Consider the following 22,231-nt stretch of genomic DNA (forward strand, 5'->3'; position numbering starts at 1 on the left):
AGCAAACTTTTCCCATATTAAGAAAAATGATAATCTCACGAACATTTATTTCTCCGTTTGAAATTTTATTTATATAGTTTTTCTTTTGCTTTGCATTGATTTATGACTTTTATTTATGTTTTCAAGGTAAGACTATTTCTCGATTTTTAGTGTTACAAATTCTAAATTATTTTTTATTTATATTTCATATTACTAACATATTAAAAAGAGTTTAAGTTTAATAAATCTAAACTATTAACTAAACTATTTTAAAACTATAGCTACAAAAGCTATTTAAGCTATAGTTTTAAAATAGTTTAGTGCATAAGGCGTGTGAAAATAAAATTTTTTGTCAGATTTTCGTAAAGGAATAAGATATTTATATTAGTTTTTGATAACTTATGAATCAAATAAACTTTTATGTATGTTATGTTTTATGAATTCCAGGAACCAAATTCTTTTATAACCAACTCTAAAAGGTGAATAAATTTATTTGCATTTCGTCTCTGAAATTTAAAATCAAACTCTGAATTTAGTTGACTCAACAAATAGTTGAAAGAGTCAAAAATTCGCAAAAGGAATCTCAAAATTTATAAGAATGCCTTTTGTATGTTACCTTGTTTTCAAACTTTGCTTAATTTTTAACGAAAGGAGGCTTTTTTGTCAACTTTATATTAAAGAATTGGCTATACATATTTTTACTAGTAAATCTCAGATGATTTATAGACAATTATAAGTCGCTGCTTTATTCGTTGGAATGTATTTTTTAAAAAGCATTTTTTGTTTTAAAAAATATATTTTAACTGAATAATTAACATGTTTTAAACTAAATTATTTTTGTTTCGGATAAAATAAATTTGAATGTTGAAAAGTTTAAAGTTTTCACTCAAAATAATTTCCATTTACATTCCATTTTACTTGTATAAGCTAAATTTTTACCCTTAGATAAAATGCATCCATAACGAAAATAATTTCAAATAAACTTATCAAAGTTATTTTACCACATTTTTGGAAATTAAGTTTTATAAAAACGTAGTCTACGTTTATTTCTAAATGCCAAAATGCATTCATTATTGAAGTAAGTTTATTAAATTATAATTTAGTCATGCGACAGAATAATTCATGCAAAAAGTTCAGAAACATGTTCTTTATTTTAAGGAAACAATTAGTTTGCCAGTAGCATAACGTAAATTAATTCGAGCGGAAGACACAAAAGATATTTTCGCGCCCATAAAAATTAATTCCATGATGAATAAAGCTTTGTAAAAAGTTATAAACAAAGCTATGAATAGCGGGGCATACCTGAAAAAATCTTTTTATGAAATAATTTTTTTATCAGCATTTTTTTTAATCATCCACTTAAGAATGACTTTTATTTTCTTTAATGTTCGCCTGAACGATAATTATTTTCGTATAAAAATCAATGAATATTGAATATTTTTCATTAAAGGAAAGTTTTTTTCAATTCCAAATTATAGTTCAGAGAATTTGTTTTTGCTTTATCAGACGAAGAAACTGAAGCATAATCTTGATTTTTATTCCATTAGTTTCCATTGGTGGAAAAAATTCGAAAAGCAATGCTTAAAAAAACTTCATGAGTATTTTTTATGCCTATTTTATATTTTGAGGTGATTTTTTGAATATTTTACATTTTTCATAATATGCATTTAGGAAAAATTGTATAGTTATATTGATTATATTATTGTGGATTAACAACTAACATACTGCTCATTTCTTCATCATCATTAGCATTATAATTCAATGTTCAAATTCATGAATAGGGTTTGAAATATTTATGGAATTATGAAATTAATTCATAGAGAGGCATTTTAACTGAATACAATCAACCTCAATCGAAGCAAAGTAACATGTGTGTTGAGAGAGTTAATAATATAAGTCCGCGGTAATCGTAGTAACTATCCTTAAAATTTATCAGAGATTGAAAGGTTTTTAAACTATTTTTTACTGACTTTTATAAGAAAAGCGTAGTATAGTTTTAAAAAGGGAAACAAATTTTCATTTAAAAATATACCAAAAACTATTTTTGGCAAACAATTAATTTGTTTTTATGTTTTAAAATTTTTTTATATTATTTTTTTTTTATAATTCTATGAAAATTAAGTTACTTCTTTCGTAACTAATTTCCTTTCACAAAATTATTTAATTTAAAAGAATCTGACAGTGAATTTTAAGTCTTAAGGTAAAACAGTAATTAAGATCTCTTAATTAAAACTGCTTTTTGTAGTTCAAATTTGGAAAGGTTTTTCTAATGCAAAAACTAAATGCAAAATTTATGTATAAATGCTTACTATTCAGGAATCCTGATTATAATAATTTCTTTATAAAACGCAGCCTTTTTTTGTTCCGACTAAAATAATATGAAATTACCCAAAGCATGTAATTCAACCGTTTCTGATACATATTATTTTTTTAAAAAATATAATCAACTTTCAACTATATTCAACTTTTTAATATATTCAAATATATTCGACTTTTTTAGAGTTTTAACTACATGTTTAAAATTTAAGTTCGAAAACATAAGAAAACATAAATACAAAAATGCCTATTCTTGATTTATAACTAGTATCATGGCATTTAGTTCTTTTAAACTTTTGAAAATTTTACGTGTCTTTTGTGATATAATGTAGAGAATAATAATAAGCTCCATCATTGAGGAAAACAATATGGTAAAAACTACGAGGATATAGTAAAATTAACCATGTTTCTGGCTCAGTGAAAACATCAAAAAGTTCGGCAGTTTTTAACGAAGTGCTTTAGTAATGATATTGGTAAAACTAAAAACTAAGATATGGTATATGGAATATGATAAAATTTGGTAAGTGTGGTAAAATTTGGCAGTTTTATCATGATACCTTAAATCCTGGCATAAAAACCATTTATTTATTTTCAGCTATGTAATGTTTACTAAATGTGTGGTAATAAAAATTATAATTTTGAAAGCCAGAATTTCCGGTAAACCGTTACAATATGAATGGAAAAATTACCTAATGAATGGTTTAAATACCTTATATTTTAGTTTTATTAACCAGAATCAGAGTTTTTATTTATTTATTTTTTTTATATAAAAAATGTCATTACCAAACAGTGTTGTAAATTTACAGGAATTTTTTTTCTCCGTGTATGACTTTTGATATCACTATTATTATGAATCTGATCTGAGGATAAAATTCAAGATAGCGAATTTAATTAGGGAAAATGCGTGCAATATTGTTTAAATTAGTGTTCTGATTATTTTATAAGAATTAACATTAGCATAACAATTATTAAGTATCAATTAAACTAATTGAGAAATCAATTGTGTACTATGCACACTAAACGGTACAAAACAACATGTATGGTTTGGTGGGGAAGAATGTTTGAAGCTTTGAAAATTAAGTGAAATTTATTACTTAAATGATACATGATAAATCAATTGTCGTTGGCCATTAAGGCAGTGGGGTTGCGATTGTTCTTGTTTTTCAGTGGCGCCATCTATGGGCAAGAATTCGACTTCGATCACACTCATACGTCACACCCATTTATAGGGAGAACCTATTTTAACATCCAATCATTCATCCACAGATCGTAATTTTGAGCTCAACCAGAGAACGATCAATCTCCAATTTAGTACCCCAGAGGTATTGATTTGCTATAGGAACCTGGAGGACTTTGTGACTCGACTGATTTAACGTGCACCAGCCAACATTTACTACACGGAGAGTCTTCGGCCGGTTAGATTTGAACTCCCGTTCTCACAAACATAAGTCAGCACCCTGCCAACCAGGCTATCTCAGCCTGATAAATGAATTTAAAAAAAGAAGCAAAATTGCAATTAAATATCCTAAAACAACAACAGATAAATTGTCTTTTCAGTACGTAAATTAAACACATGAGGTCATTACTTTTCCATAATGTTTATTTCACTATGTTATGTAATTATTATTATTTTTAATTTCGCTTTGTTATTCTTTCAGACTTCCGCTTTTTTCTTCCTTTTTACATAGCTGCTCTTTCAGATACCATATTTTTCATTCAGCACCTATTGTAACAAATTCCAGATCAAATTATAATAAAAATTACCGACACTCAGGGTACCAGCACTTTTTACCGGAAAATACATTCTTATTGTAAAATTTTACAAAAGAAAAAATTAGACTAACCGTAATTTTTACAGCTATATTTAATATAAAGTTATTGAGTCACTGTTATTGGCGAACACAGATTTGGTTAAATGAAAATATGAAATTAAATAAATATTATAATAAAAATTACGGTATAAGATTTTACGGTAAAAATAGATTTCACGGATGCTGCACGCAAGGTGGCTATACTTTTTACCGCTATTAGATCCGGAATTTTTTACAATGAAGTTATTATTTCAATGTCAGATATTTTCCATTTTGCACAATTATTACTTCAAAAACTGCATAGTGAATATTTCAATTATCAGATTTTTGTTATTTCACAGTTATTATTTCAGATGTCAGAATTTTTTTTCCGGCTTACACAAATATTATTTCTGATATCAGAGTTTTTCCTTCCATAGTTTTCTGATATAGGAGTTTCCAAAATTTTTATTTTAAAAAAAAAATCGGATTTTTTCCTTTCAAATATTTTTTTCATTTCACACAGCTGTTATTTTATCCATCAAATTTTTATTTTGTGCGAGCCACCATTGTGCTAAATGAAGTGGTAAAATTAGTTTTGTGATGATGTTTAGGAAATATTTTCTACTCCTATTATGCAGTTACATAAATATGTAATCAATATGTAATCATGGTTTCACAACTTTTATTTTTCTCACAGAAACATTATTTGTCTCGTTTCTCAAATATATCATTTTGAGCAGTAGTCAGTAGTGATGTTCTTTAATCTATTTTTTTTTTAACAAATGTGAAACCAACATTTATCTGATATTGTTTAGCGGTCACAACAAAAAGCCACATCTTTATTTACATGCGACACTCGAGATAATAACTCAAATAATAATGGATAAAAATTGTTTCTCTTAAATATCCTGTCAGGAACGTCTGTGAAGAGGCTAAAAAGGAGAGATAAAGAATGCTTCATTCTTATTCTTATTGAGAGAAATATTTTTGTTGTGTCATTTCAATTCATCATTTAGAATTTCAGGAAAACATTAGTTGAATTCTGCGCATCAATATCACTTATTCATATTAATGGGCAAAAATAAAATGTTTCAAAATTCTCAAAGAAGCGTTCTTTAACAAAGTTAAATGCACAGAAATGAACTATAAAATACTTAAAAATGGTTTTACTATTTTTCTTTTAACCTTGATTATTTAGAAAAAAATGCTTAGTAGGCATTTAGAAAAAAGAAATTTACTTAAATTGTATTTGTATTTTTATTAATCTATTATTGTATTTGAAATAAAATAAAGAATATTCCCATTGAAATTTTGATTCTATTATTTATATTATCAACGTTGAGAGCTATCGTATTTATTAGAATAATGTATAATGGAGAATAGATTCTTTAAAAATATTTTTTTAATGCTATTCTTCAAAAAGTTTAAAATAAAAATTTATCACTATTTCATTTTTCTAGGAAAACAAAAGATAAATGAAAGAGGACAATTCAAAAATAGATGTATGAATAAATACGCCGTTTAAATTACAACATGCATGGTAAGTAAATTCTTCATATGCTGATCAAAATTATTATTCTTTTGACATAAATTTGAGCTTGATTTTTTTTAAAAGCAAATCGAGTTTTTTCTAATTTAAAATAATCAAATTCTGGCCATTAAAGCAATGCTTGTTTGTATAAGTATTTATAAATTTATATCTTTACATTAAGCAATTATTTTAGAAAATAAAAGAAAAATTCTCTTTTTTAGAATTTTATGTAACTAAACATAAAATATTATAAAAATTATCTTAGTTTCCCTGTTATTAAATTCTCTATAAATTTTCATATTTTCTCAGTAATTCATGATTATCAAAATCAGTAATTGGCATTTTGTATTGAATTCGATTAAACAAGTTTTTTTTTAATTAGATTAAATAGATTTAATTTTTTTTTAGTTTTATGGAACGGATTGCTTTCTTTTAAAAAAATTTATGAACTTTTTGACTTTTTAAAATAAAACAAAAAGATTTCAAGCAGGTTTTTTTTTTGGTAATTTTGTGCTTGACTTCAGATAATTTAATTTTAAAGGTATAAATAATATTCTAACTGTGCTATCTGAGGCTTAAATTAATCCATCAAATTACCGTTTCTTTAACTGGGTGAATATAATTATGGTTGCAATTGATTATCATATATTTATTTTGGAATTAAATAGCAATAAACTAGTAATGTGATTAAAACTTGACTCTTATTTTTAATATTATATACAAAATTATTATATTTAGTACTGAATTTCTCTATTAATGGTAAAATTTCAATCGACACAGAGAGAAAAATAGGATAAAATTACCGGAATATAAATTTCTTTTTCACGAAATGCGTTGTAATGAGAACTATAATTTTAAAAACCAAAATTTTTGGAAAACCGTTACCAAATGAAATTACAAAATGAATGGTTTATGATAAATGAAGAATATTTTGATTTTATTAAGCAAAATTATGCTTTTTTTTACCGTAAATTTCCTTTTCATACAGTACAGTAATTTTACCGAAAACATTTTATGAGTAAGTACGTTATGTAAGTTTCCATAATTAGTATTTAGCTTGTAAATTATTAATAACTTTTTTATCTGATAATTTATGAGCCTTTAATAGAAAAAATCTGGTAAAATTAATAACAAACCAAATGATAATTTAATGTTGTAAAATATAAACAATACAAAAATATTTAAATTTCAAAACGAGCTATTAAAATTTACCAATAGAATAACTAAATCATTTAGTTCATTATAGGTATAAAAATAAAGGTATTCCCGTGTCTCTAAGAAAAGAAACGCATTTTTAAATTAATGGTCTATTTAAGCAAAGAAAATTGAAATTCAATCACATTTTAATGTTCCAATCCATAAAAATTTCCAATTTTAACCCAATTATGAATTTTTTTAGTGAAATTTCAAGGCAACCTAATATTACTAAAAATGGTCTTGAATTAAACTTTTTCGTCAAATTTCAAAGTAAAATTGCCTTGGGCCAAAAGCAAATGCATATTTCCCCGAACAATTCTGATTTGAAAAATAATTTCATTTCTAAAGACACCAACACAAATAAATACATGATAAATGCGTATATCTAGTCTGGAAACATTTTGCAGGTTTTATTCTAAATTAGTTTCCTATTTATCACTGATTTTTCTTTTCATTACAATTTTTTTAACCTAATTAAAAAATATCTATGCATTTTCTCAATTCTTTTCTTTCCAAAGTTGAGCTGCGAAATCCTATGCAAATATTTGTAGACAGTAAAATTAAAGTTTTTTAATGAATGAAATTTATATACGAAATAAAAAAATTTCATAATTAGTGACTTAATTTACCAATTAAATTCCTTCAAAAATGTTTTCTCTATTCTTCATGTATTTCAAACATCTATGCTTTCAAAACTAAAGAAGCTTCTTTTTTTGGCATCAGTAAATATTTCTTGAAAGGAAAATCATATCATATCGGAAGCAAAATTTACAGGCCATTTTTTATCTAGAAAGGAAACGATAGAAAGAGTTAAGACGCTTCGACAGGGTTTGAGAGATTTATCTTCCCGTGTAAACAATTATAATTGATATCTCAAGCTCTCAACATGTCAGAAGCAATGCATACAGCTACTGTATATACATTAAAAAAATAGAAAAACTAATTATCCCTTATTATGCAAAACAGCCTTATTTTTATTTTAAACATGACGTATTCAAGTCTATTTTATTATTACATTATGTAAAATATTGCTTTGTTTACATGTCTCAAGTTAAAATGTAAATAGTTTTATTTTCTTGCTTTTTTAATCTGGACGAAAATCGCAAATAAATGACTTTTTGTACATAGTAAAAATTCCCAGATCAAATTACGACAAAAAGTACCGGCACCCAGGGCACTATTCTTCAATGTAAAATCTATTTTTATAGGAACATATTACGGAACAAAAAATCTGATTTACAGTAATTTTTAAACTAATAATGACCGCAAAGTTACTGAATCACCGCTTAACTGAACAATATTTTCTAGTTTGTGGTTACCTCTCTTTTTCTATTTTGACGGTAAAAAATTCAAATCTGTCAAAAAAAGGTAGGTTTGTTCAGGAAAAAAAAATTTCTGCAACGTAAAACATCGTTTCAATAAATTTAATTTACTATTTAAGATTATGTTCTCGAACCATCAAGATTTAGTACTGGTACTTCAAAATCTAATCATTGGATCAGTTATTTTTGATTACATTTAATATTTTTTTGAGAGTTGCACTTACTTTTTATTAAATCAAATTTATTTTAGAAAACAGGTTTTTTTCACATGAAATTTTTTCCTTACAAATACTGTAAAAAATTCCGGATTCAATTACTGTAAGGAATACCAACACTCAGGGTACTGGTACATTTTACTGTTAAATTCCTTTTTAAATTACGGAACTAAATATCTATTGAACCTTAATTTTTATAGTAATAATTACAGTACAGTTACTGAATCACTCTAATCAACTGGCTGGGGACTGGTAGAGACTGGGGAGCTGAAGCCAGTACACTGCGAACTACACATATTTCCCTTGTCAGACCGATTCTGGAGTATGGCTTCCAGATTTTCTCCTGTGCTTCCAACTCTAATCTTTGTAAACTTGAAGGCGTGCAGCATAGTGCTGCTAGAATTATTACCGGTCTTAGGCATTGCTGTCCAAATGACATAGTGCTTTTTGAGAGCAACTTACCATCCCTTTCAATGAGAAGAACTTATCTTTTAACAAAATATTATAATAAGCTTTACAGTTTTGGCGAGCAGCATAGAACCTCCATCTATCTTCTGAGTTGGACTTCTCCTTTGTGAAATCTCTGGACTTGCTTTCTTCTGATGAGGAGTCCCATTCTTTGAGCAACCATAGTGGAGGACTCGGACTGTATGGAATGCACTTTCACGAGGAACTCTTGACTAGTGTGGCGAAAAATTCTGAGCTCCCAGACCTCTTCAGAGGCCTGACCATGGAGACTATCCAGAATATTCCCCGTGCTTGCCTAAAAATATACACTGATGGCAGCAGAGGTGAGGGGGGAATTTCCGGTAGTGGAGTGTATATTCCAACTCCTACTGGTGCTATTGAATACAAGATTAAAAATCCCAACAACAGTTCAGTTTTTAGGTCTGAGCTTATTGATATCAGAATAGGCTTGCAATTTGCTGCTCGGGCAGATCATTTTCAAGATATTTGGATATTGACTGATAGTCGTGCCTCAATCCAGCATATCTCTAATTGGGATATTATCGGAGATGAGACCAACCTTGATATTTTAGACCTAATTGACAGGCTTTCATCCAACCATTCTATACACTTCCAGTGGATTCCCTCACATGTTGGGGTTGATAGTAATGAGAGGGCTGACTTCCTGGCCAAATCCGCTGCCGAAGAAGACACTGATCATAGTGGGAAGCTTACCTTTAGTGAAATTTCTTCCCTGTCTAAAATGAAATTAAACAAGACCATAAGAACTCCTCCCAACCACTCTTGGTATTTTGCAAAAAAACCGGGAGACTCTTTCAATCTTAGACAGAGAGCTCACCAAACTGCCTTTCCACGCTTCGTGAGTGACCACACTAGATCCCTTACTTTCAACCGGGGCCAGAAAACTTATCCTGAATGTCATTGGTGCTCAACAGACATGGCCTCCCCTGAGCATATTATGACTTGTTTAGGGTTTGGTAAAGATGAGGTCCTGCTCCAGTCTTTTTATGGACTTTTTGGAGTTGTTCGGTTTCATGGGAATCGTCTAGCACTGCTAGACGATTCCGAGATTAGCAACAACAACAACTTTAATTAAATAAATAAAATTATGGTATAATTTTTACGGTCAAAATTGATTAAATAAAAGGTAGACTTATTGGTTTATTTAAAGAAACCCATTGACATTTTTTGAAAAAATTAATAATTTGTTGATTTGTGATTTTTCATCACAAAAGAGACACCATTCATGTTTTAACCTTTTCACGTGGGCGGAAAAATAGCAAATCGAGATCCTCTGGTGGGCTCTTTTTGAGACTGGGGGATGAATTCAAGAAAGAGAGCCGCTAATCCCTAAAACAAGTCAAGTGATGAGTGTTAAACATCCCCGAGAGTTTTATTCTCCCTCTGTTATTCTAAACGCCATTTGCTATCTTTTACACCACCGCAGTTCGGGATAATAGAAATACCACTGGGGGTGGATTCCAGTTTTTTGTTGACAACTGAAAAAGCGCGGGAAAACTTCTTTGGTGGTTTTATAGGATTCAGGGTAAAAAACTACATTCCGAATGTCACATATCGACTATTTATAGTGTTTTACAAACATTCAGAATTATTACGGTGTGTCACAATTTCCTCATTTTATTGTTTTAAATTCTATAAACAACACATAATCCTAACCATAGTTCCGAAAAACTATTCATTAAGCTGACTACAAAAGTATTATGCATGCACACACACAATCAATATATATATATATATATATATATATATATATATATATATATATATATATATATATATATATATATATATATATATATATATATATATATATATATATATATATATATATATATATATATATATATATATATATATACATATAGGACAAATAAAAAAGAAAATTATAAATTACAATGTCAATACCTATTTTAAACTATATTAACAATTAAAATCTCCATCATGAAAATAATTTTATTGAATCTTTTATCTTTCTCACGTTTGATTACTATTAAAGGTTGTTTAAAAAGTTTTTTTTTCGTTCTATCAAATATTTTTCATCATATATTTACTTTAAAATTAGTGTCATTGTAGTGTGTCATTGCTTTACATTAATACTTTCAACGTATTTTGAAACATTTAAACACTTTACTGTTAAAAATGTAGAAGTATTATAACACATTTGAAGAATAGTTAAAAAAAACTTTGTTCTTTGGAATATTATTTCAACGGGTAACTCAGTTTTTGAAAATTTCAGTTTGGTATCGCTGGCGTTATTTAAATCAGTTATTAAAGTTATATCGATTTTTTTATAAGCTCTTTGATGCCATATTAAAACGATTGGTTTATTTACATGTTTCCGCAAAAAATAAGCAAACTAATGAGGTGCACAGTGATAATAAACACTCTTTTATTGAGTTAAAAAACGTCGGAAATTTTGAGGACCAAAGGGAAAAGCTTGGTCCATATCCATTTTTCAAGTAAATAATGGACAGATCTTCCTGTCTTGCATTTTGGGGATTTATATATGTATGGGGATATATATGTTTTAAGTGTGAAATCAGTTCTTCCTGAGAGTTATCATGCCGTGAAATCGGGTCATAATGCGGAAAAACCCTTTTGTTTGCGAGTAAAATCGACTTTTCTTTGAATCAATTTTTATATGCATGAAGAGTTTTTTTTCGTGGTCTTAATTCATTTAATTATAAATATCTATATTATACAGTATAAATATCAATATTTTAATTTATAAATATTTGTAACATTGCTGAAAATTTAAATTATCTTATCTAAAGATACTAAATCTTAGGAAAGAACATAAATAATTGTAATGTCATATTTTTGTAGACAGGTCTCTTCAGTCTGAGTTATTAGTGAATGGATTTAAGTCATAGCCAATGGAAAAGAAAATATAGGAAATTTAATTTGGTATTAACTCTTTGACTGAATTATTTTATTTTCATCTTTTTGAGCTATCGACTTATGAAAAATACCGGTCATTTCAATAAATGATAAATATTTTTTCTCTTTATTCAGCAGAATGATTTATTTATTATTGTTATTATTATTATTGATAATAATAATGAAATAAGATAGCAAGGTAAATGAGGATAATTTTGCCCTAACTCCCGGCTAATTTGAAAGATCCTCTCTTGTTAAGAAAGTAAGGTCATTTCGATTGAAAATTATGTTATCAAATAAATTCTTCTTATTTTATAAATTTTTAAGATTTCTTAAAAAATTATAAACTATAATAACTTTGTTAATTATTTAAAAATAAACATTAAAAAATTTTTGAATTAATTTTCAAAATAGTTTATAATAGTTTATATCATTCCTTTAAGAAATATCTTATGCGTTTACCGAACTCTAAATTTAAAACACGATCCTTAGCACATTTATCCCTTTAACTCTTAGTTAGAATCTAATATGCGTTCTAAATTTCAAACAAAATTTTTCTTCAACTTCCTTTATGTCTTTTTAAAATAGTTCCAAAAATGCGAAAACTCATAAATATTTCAGTTAATGTGCTTCAGTTGCAAATGATTAACATATAACAATCGGGCTCATTTCTTTTATTTTGCTGCAAATATCATGAAAAGTAAGCACTTTATAGAAACTGCATAGCATATATAATTTTTTTCCCTAGCATTTTTACATTTTTTTTGAAAAACATAGTCATTCACAATTGACTTCAACTTACTCATGTAAGAGATTTGTAGAATTTTATTGTTCAAAAATTTAGCTTCAATCTTATAAAAAGATACAAAACTGAGATATTAAAATAATTTCTAGGAACTATAACTAAAAGTTATACTGTGTGTAGAAAGAAGGAAAGAAAAATGAAAATTGCCACAAAAGGAAAATGGTTTTCTTAAGAAAGTTAAAAATAGCGTTTATGATTTCAATTTCATAAACATAGAAAATACATTAGTAATTATAAATTATATATTTATAAATGTGACATTTAAAATATTTATGTATCCAAAAGTGTAAATACTCTTACGTAGTATTAAGTTTATATATTTTTCTTCGGAAATGCAGATATTTATTTAAAATCATGTAAGAAAATTTTTTTTAACTGCAGGAATTATAAGCAAAATTTCAAAATTCCAATAACTATATTAATAACACGAATTTAAAACATAACCTAAAAAAAAAACTATTTATTTGAGTTTATGTAAAATATATTGCTTTGATATTTCATTTCAATTTGATTTAATTTACTTAAAAGAGCGCTTTTCGATTCTGATTATTCCATATCTTTTACATACAATTGAAAATATTCCTTAAATTATATTTGTAATAAAGAAATTAATTTATTCAAAATATAACTCACAACTAGAACGAAAAAATTTGTACAAAAAAATAGCAATAATGAAACTGACTAAAAAAGACCTAAGAAAACGACAGACAAACAAAAATGTACCCGAACTTGGAATAGATGTTTGAAGGTAGGTGGGAAATGTAAAAAAACTTTTCTCCCCTTAACTTAAAAAGGTGAGACCTCTCGTAGTGACTAAAACAATAAAACAAATCCCACTGTAACTTGATCCTGTCTCTTAACTGAGGAGGAGATTTTTTCCCCTATTCTTTCGCTGAAAGTGTCACATGCCATATCTATTTCAATCATAATGTTTTGCAGAAATTTTGTTCTAACCTCCACTTCTGTTTACTTAATGAGGCTTAATTCTTTAAACTTGATAATCAAATGTTGATTTATTTAATTTAAGGAATTAACTTGCGTTTTCTTGTAAAGTTCAGTATTAATTAACAGATTATATAAGCATTTCTTCTCATACTATTTTCTGTAAAATCACCGAATTGCTCAAATTAAATATGCATTATTCTAAAAATTACGGTACAATATTCTACGGTAAAAATGGATTTTACGGATGTTGCACTTAAAGTGCTGGTACTTTATACCGTAATTTGATCTAGAATTATTTACTATGTACTTAGCGAGAAACTTAAAAAAATTTTTATCCGAGACAGACTTATTTCCTTATTTAAATAAAATTACTGACATTGTTTGAAAAAGATAAATAATATGTTGATTTGTGATATTTCGTCGAAAAAATAAATCGTATCTTTCATGTTTAAAAAAAAGAATGTTCAACGGAATAAAAATAGTTATTTAATGAAGATTTTGGTCGAAGACGAATATCTATTTCACATATATTTAATTTTGCAGAAATTCTGTATCTTAAGCTTCACTTCTGTTTACTTAATGAGGCTTAATTCTTTAAATTTGAATACCAAATGTCGACTTATTTAATTTAAAGAATTAAGTTGCGTTCTCTTGAAAAGTTTAGCATTATTTAACAGAAGGTTTCAGCATTTATTCTCCTACTATTTGATTCTAACATATTCTTTTTTTAGTTTTACCTAACTGGAAAATTGTAGAAGATGTTTCGTATAATCTTTTAATTTGTATTCAAGTAACGTTTTTGAAAATGGAAAAAGTATTTTCCAGTTTTTGAGAATGATAGTATTAGTCAGGATTAGAAAAATATTTTAAAATTTTGCACTTAAAAGGAAATGAAAATTGACACAACAAATTATGTTGTATAAATCTTCTGCAGAAATATTTATCCAGATATAATTTATAAAACTTAATTCGTAAACATACTTTACTGCTGTGCTTAAGAATAAATATTTAACACTAACTTATTTTATTATATATATTAAAATGAGATCAAATAAATACTTTTAAATTCAGCTTTGAAAACGATACAATAATATTATTTATCATTTGAGAGAACTGAATTACAGTTCCAGTGCATGATGATACTTGAATAAAAAATAAAACCTTATTATCATCATTTGCATTATAATTCTGTTTATTTGAATTAATAAATAAAGAGTTAGAACATAAGACCTAAGCTCAATATTTTTTGCAACGCTTCAACTTTGAAAATGTGTTAACTCCAAAATGTCATCAATAAAACTCAAATAGGAACAAAAACAATAATTTAAATCTTAACATTTAACAACATTTTTAAACATAATTTATTTTCTTGAAACGCTACAATTCAATTAAAATTTAAACATTATCAATTTTTGAATTCTTATGAGATTTTGAGATAATTAAATCATAAAATTTTGTATAGAATTGCGAAAAAATATTTCCAAATTAAAACATGCAAATTAATGTATTTTTAAATTGAATAAGATTATTATGCAGGTTTTAAAACTTACAAAAGATATCGCTTTAATATAATTATTGCTTTTATGCAATGCGCATTTATGAGATGTTGGAAGAGTAGAGTATATTCCCATATTTTAATTGCGTTCCCATTTCTCGTCAGACTTAATTAAGAAATTTCATTAACGTGTTTTTGTTTACTGTTTAAATAAATTCGTCTTAAGAACACTCCTAAATGAATTAAAAAATTATTTTATAAAATCATTAAAATGCTTTTAATGGAAATGTAATCCTTCAAAAAATTGGTAAATGATAAATTTGCATCACGTTGTTCGTAAAGGGCTAAAAAGAGCCTATTTGTAAAAATAAACTTTAAAGTCATTATATTATTATAATATTGTATAAATATTATATTATATTTATACAGTTAATATACAATGTTCAAACAGAAGTGGACACACTGAATTACTTTTGATCTAAGCATCGGATTTTCAAGATGACCAAGATTACCACTACTAAATCTTAAGGGTTCGAGAATCTAACCTTAAATAATACTAAGTAATCTGGGGTAGATGATATTTTAACTTACAACCTAAAAAATTTCCTGCGCAAACCTTCTTTTTTTTCGGAGATTCTTTCTTTTTACCCATAAAATAGAAGTGGGTAGCCAGAATCTGGAAAATACTGTCCCATTAGTTTAAGCAAACGACTGAAAGTTTGGACCTCATAATGCTGATCTAATGCCTCATAATGCTTATCTTGAAAGTTTGAACCTCATAATGCTTATCTAACATTTTACGCATAACGCCATACCTTCCTAACTAATAAAGCTTATCAATCATTTTTCATTTATTTTAAAACATGCTTTTTCAAAAATATTTATAAGAAAAAAATAGCTATTTATGATAAAATATTATTAATGAACATTATTTATTGTAATGATAATCCAAAAAAATTAATTTTAATGCTTGCCAATTCTCACACAATGCTAATCTAAATAGTTTAAAATGACAAAATCTAAAATTTCGATGTAATCGGTCAATTAGCTCTTAAGAAATATGAATTTAAAAATGCGACTTCTTTTAGATAACTTAGCATGCAAAGAATGAAATAAACATATAAGAGTCCAATCCACCACTATCCTGCCAAAACTATTGGCAAGAAAGCTTAGGGCTACATTTTCCAGATTGCAGTTACTCACCACATTTTCAAAGTCAAGAATCCGCATCCATCGAAGAAAGTAAATTGCATATTAAGAAAAAGAGCAAAGATCGCTTTTGGTTACTTAACATAAAATATCCCAAGCACAAATTAATTAGAATATTTAAGATTCGTCTCACGAACTTTTAAGATTGAGTAAATTTGATCATTAAATCAAATGTTATAAAGGGTGTTTGATCTTAAATTTTCTCTGTTTTTTTCTTTGTTCTTTTTTCTTGCGGACCATACTTATATAAATTAAATTGATCTATTAACAGATTTGCTTAAAAAGATGTCTGCAAAAATTGTTATTATAGTTTGGTACTTCTATTACTTGCATTTGTTTTTATAAAATAACTACAATTCCATCTTATCAAAAGTAAGAACAAAGTAAAATTCCACCGAAGATTTTTTCTGGAATATTTTTTACCACTTTGTTCAATTTGAATATATGTTAAAAAATTTGCTAACATTTTCATTGTTACTTTCATTGTTACTTTCATTCCACTAACTATACAATATTTTTCTATGTAAATAAAGAAAACTGCGCAAGAAATAACGAAATAAACAAGATAAAATCTCACGGAAAGTCCCGAAGGATGAATTTGAATGAGACTTTGCGCATAAATTTCAGGAATATAATAAACACGAAGCATATAAGCGAAAAATTTTCAAATATAAGTTATATAACTTAAAATACGTGCTAAGTAAAAAAAGTAGATCACATGAGGAGTAAAATTATTTAAAATATTCTCGATATCTCTTATAAGCTTTTATTCTTCATTATTTGGTCTTAACATTTTTCATGCTCCTTTTTTGGTTTTCTATGCACACTTGTCTCGAAATAAGTTAACCATTTTTCCTAACATTAACAATATTATTCATTACTACTATTAACAGTATTTAAATGCTATTACAAATATTAAGAATATGCATGGTCTTTTCTTATTTCTTTTAACATTTACATCATGTTTCTTAATTTGTTTTCTATTCACACTTTGCCTCGAAATAAGTTAACTGTTATGCTTAACATGAACAATATTATTCATTACTAGTATTACCAACAATTATATTAAACGTTTTAGGAATAAGTATGCTTTTTTTATTTCCTTAAGCTACTTGTAAAGTAAATACTTAACACTTTCACATATCTTTATTTCTGGCATTTTAACCATTTCTTTCATTTATATGATCTTTTTCGAAGAGTAATCGCTGTTTTAAATGAAACAATAATCTCAAAAATACTTCAAAGCGCTCATTAAAAAATAATATTTACAAATTTACGATTATTTATTTTAAATTAATATTAGTTAAAATGTAAAAAAAAACTTTATTTAACTAACGCACTCTGCAAATGAAAAAAAGTTACAATTTTTTTTTATTACAATTTGAAACTTTTAGCATTTTTCAAGCAGTTCTTAAAAAGAATTTTATTTTGACAGTAACATATAAAGTTTCTTATCTAAAATAATGAAAAAGCCTTTCTTTTCTATCAAAATATTATATTTTGAGGAAAAAGAAACCAAAAATTATTTAGAAACAGAAATTTAACGTTTTATGCTTCGTGGTTAGTAATTATTATCCTTGTTTACCTATGTTGGCAAAAATGTTTGAATGAATTGATAGGATAGAAATGTTATCGAGTGTTATAGTATTTTCCTCCAAATAAGAGTTTAAAAAGAAGTCATGTATCATCAAACTTTACGTTATGATGTTGCTTAATTATTAAAATGTTTGTACGTCATTAAAGAAAAAAAACAATTCAGAGATAGTCAAGAAAATAATTTGATATATAAGTTAAAATCCGAATGATAGATTAAGAAATGCCCCTTAAAAATATAACATAATACTAATATTGATGATAATTATACAAATGAAGAAAAAATAAGTGATAATAATTGATTTATAATAATAATTTGACCATAAAATAATTATTCACACTTTAAAGACGAGTTTCTCCATCTTTTCTTACTAAGTTAAAAAATAAATTTTTGTTGAACAAAACTAACCGGACAAAACGTGTAATCAAATCATCATATTTTTATAATAAATCATTAAAATTAAAAAATTTTCTTTTGAAATGAAGTAATTTATATAAAGAAATAAAACCCTTGGAAACTATAATGCGTTTCTAACACATATTAATTAAACTTCGTTTTCAATATTATCTCAATTCATTAATACGAAAACATTTATTTTTAGTTATTTAAGATTAAACATAATACCGAAAAAAAAAACATAATTTTTAGTTATAACACTCTTTACATGAATTTAACAGTCAAACTTATAGGAATTTACATAAAAGCACTTTTCAATTTACGCTCGGAGAACATATTTCTAAATAAATCTTTAAAAGCAAAATTCGAATCTTTTGACAATTCGTTATCCGAATAATGGGAATGATAGATTGAATGAGTGAAGAGTTAATAAAACAGGATGAAGATTAGCTAAAACTAGTGAATTGAAAATTTCAATTAAAAGTTGGATTTACATCAAAGGTTGAAAAATCAAAGAAATAGAATTAGGGAATGTAACTATAAAGGAATATAGAATTCAAACTGTACCAAGAACAATTTAAGTAATAAAAATAGTGATGTGATATTGATATAAACTGATTATATATTTAATCAGTTCTTGAAACAGAATCGTTTGAAGGCGACTTACAATAAATTGCATTTAACTAAAACGACAACATACCTTCAATACAAACAAGAAGAGTTTGCACTTTGGATTCTCTTTATCAGAATTTTTGAGAAATATTTTACTATTTGGTATATTAATTAAAGATAAATATCACATCTCTTTGAAGAAAAATTTCATTTTCCATTCTATTTATCTTTACATCATTCATAATTATATTTTAAGGCAAAAATAATTATATTTTGAGGCAAACGTAAAAATAACAGTTTTTTACTTCACATCCATAAATAAATATACCATAGTGTTGAATTTTTTAGCTTATGAAAACTAAAAACGATTTTTAGGAAATTGAAGGTAATTCAATGCGAGTCTTAGGACTATATGTGAGCAATTTAGATTAAAACAATTAACATCGCTTAACATATCGCTTTAAAACGATTTACATATGGCTTTAAAAACAAATTTCATTTTCCATTCTATTTATCTTTACAGCATTCATAATTATATTTTAAGGCAAAAATAATTATATTTTGAGGCAAACGTTAAAATAACAGTTTTTTACTTCACATTCGTAAATAAATATACCATAGTGTTGGATTTTTAGCTTAAGAAAACTAAAAACGATTTTTAGGAAATTGAAAATAATTCAATGTGAGTCTTAGGACTATATATGAGCAATTTAGATCTTAAATATCTCTAAATCTCCTCAATAACAATCCCAACAAAATTGCTCAAATTCGGAAACCTAAATATGAGATTGTCCAATATGTTTTATAATAAAAGCGTTTAAAATAATCTGTTTATATTTTATTTACCAGTTAAATAATTGTTTTAAAAGCTATAAGTTAATAACCTACGGTAAATTAATTTGTTCGTTTTAAGCAAATAAAATTATTTATTTATAGTATAAATTTTAATATGATTGAATGAATTTTGATTATGTTTGAAGAGTTAAATGCATACATTTTCAAAATAGATTTATTTAATTTTTTGAATTAAAATTTGTATTTATTTTACTCTAGTAGTACATAATGAGCTGTTAATAAAAAATATTTTAGATTTTAACATGTATTTTTCTCATATTGAATTGTAGAATACTTCGTTACAAAAACTAATTGTATATTTTATTTCATTTCTGCCATTAAGATCATACTAAGCTTTGAAATATTTTAAAGCTAGATTAAAATTCATAATTATGTTTCAGTTAACTTCAAAACCATGGGTCTTCAATTTTTGGTACATAATTTTGTATAAATGGTAACTAAAAATGTCGATTTCTTTACTCCTAATGGATAAAACTATTTTACTAGATTAATTTTGCTTCAATACTAAAATACTAGACAATTATTGCCGCATGATTTTCTTATACTTTTGTTTGATTTAAAGTACTTTGTTACGAAAATAATTTTTATATTTAATAATTATTTTATTTTTTATCACTATTACATTTTTAACGCAAAAAATTTACAGAATTGTAACATACTAAAGTTTATTATATTTCCGATGAATAAATGCATAGAATAGTATCACTGTATTTCAAAGATATTTTTTTTAGATCCTGAATAAAAATCAAAGAAGTATATTTCTATAGACTAAATTAGAATGACAGGAAACGGAAATTGTTACTCTATCTTAATTCTCTCTTACATATTTTCTTTGAAAATATTTTCCTAGCAACCGCACGTCTTTAATTTCGGTATTTTCAGGAAATATTCCTAAGTAAACATTCCCGAGTAGAAACCCTAAATCTTTGTCGATCCGTTATTTCGACTAAAGAGAAGACTCAAAAGATGACTAGAGATGAGATAAGATGAGATGAAAGTCAAGAAAACAAGATGAAAACTCACCGAAACTGCCGAAGGGCAGAATGAGGAGGAAAACGCCGAACAGTACCTTCCTCTCCATGGTCGACGCTTATTCTGAATCCCTTGCCTCTTCTCTCTCTCTTTCTCACTTGGCTTTCGTAATCTCGCGCCACTGGATTCCCGCCACTGCACACCTCGGATCAAACTCGCACTCACTGGGATGGAATAATCATCCCTTCTCTGAGTAATTATCTTTACCGCCTTCTGTGTGTTTTAGAGTATATGAAGTGTAATTAAAATACGATGAAAGCGTTTAATTATACCTTTCGAACGTCGTTGATTTTCACTTTCTGCTTATGAAATGAAGAGAAAAAAATGTCATTTCGTCATTAATTCATATGCAAATGTGACATTTCACTCATCGATCGTGAATATATTGCTTTTTAAGCATATTTTTAAGTAGTAAACATTTCAGATGGAATGCTCCATATTGACTATTCATTTTGAATTTAAACCGTAGATATCTCCATACAAAATTTTTGCCAAATTAGCCAAACTCACATAAGTTTTAAAAACAATACTTTAGAGAAATGGGAATAAGTGACCATAAATAAATTTTTGCCTATTAAACAAATTTTTACAATCTTTGCTAGTCTTTATTTTTTTCGTCTACTTTTGGTTAATTTTCAGTTAATGTGCTATTATTAATTAAAATACCTATACAGAAAAGACATTTCTAAATCAATATTATTTTTAGTACGAGTTTGATTAATAAAATACAATCAAAAAAGAATAAAATAAAATAAATGTTTATCAAATATGAAAGCAGAAATAATAAAATAAACCATCTCTAAGTTACGAAGTAGTAAACATTTCAGATAGAATAGTTTTAATAAAATGCTCCATATTGAGTATTCGTTTTGAATTTAAACTCCATGCATAACTTTATGCCAAATTAGCAAGACTCACATAAGTCTTAAAAATAATTCTTTAGAGAAATGGGAATAAGTGACCATAAGTAACTTTTTGCCTATTAAACAATTTTTTACAATCTTTGTTATAGTCTTCATTTTTTTTAAATTTTGTCTACATGCGGATAATTTTCAGTTAGTGTGCTATTATTAATTAAGATACGTATACAGAAAATACATTTCTAAATCAATATAATTTTCATAGCACTAGTTTGATTAAGGAAATACAATCAAAAAATAATAAAATAAATCAAATGCTTATCAAATATGAAAGCAGAAATAATAAAATAAATCATCTCTAAGATATGAAGATATAAGAATTTTTGAACTATAGTTAAGAAATTTTCAATTTAAAGATGAAATATTTCTTTAGGGAGAATTTTATATTCTCTTTACCACATTTTTAAAACTAAATACTTAAAATTATCAATACTTATTAAAGTTGTAAAAGCAAGTAGTCCGTGCATAAGTAAAAAAAAATTTTGAATTTTAGATATAAAGAAAATCGTAAAATATCTATGAACATGTTTATCATTAATATTAAGTCATAACATTCGTCTTAATTTACTTATAATAATAAAATAACAATTTTCAGTTAGAACAATAAAAAAACGTTTCTTAATAATATTATTATCAATTACAATGA

The 22,231-nt window shown here is 26.2% G+C and overlaps 1 protein-coding gene across 1 annotated transcript in view; it reads right to left on the reverse strand.

Annotated features, from left to right (window-relative positions):
* Window positions 1-20,886, reverse strand: part of LOC107448444 (carbonic anhydrase 2) — a 151,026-nt gene extending 130,140 nt beyond the window's left edge. Inside the window, exon 1 of the mRNA XM_016063627.4 lies at window positions 20,657-20,886. Coding sequence (XP_015919113.2) covers window positions 20,657-20,714 — 58 coding nt within the window. The 5' untranslated portion in view covers window positions 20,715-20,886. The remainder of the gene's footprint in view (window positions 1-20,656) is intronic.
* Between the last annotated feature and the right edge of the window lie 1,345 nt (window positions 20,887-22,231).

This window comes from Parasteatoda tepidariorum, chromosome 6 (assembly GCF_982258835.1).
Source record: "Parasteatoda tepidariorum strain Cologne lab strain chromosome 6, Ptep-v5.0, whole genome shotgun sequence".
Classification (NCBI taxonomy): Eukaryota; Metazoa; Arthropoda; class Arachnida; order Araneae; family Theridiidae; genus Parasteatoda; species Parasteatoda tepidariorum.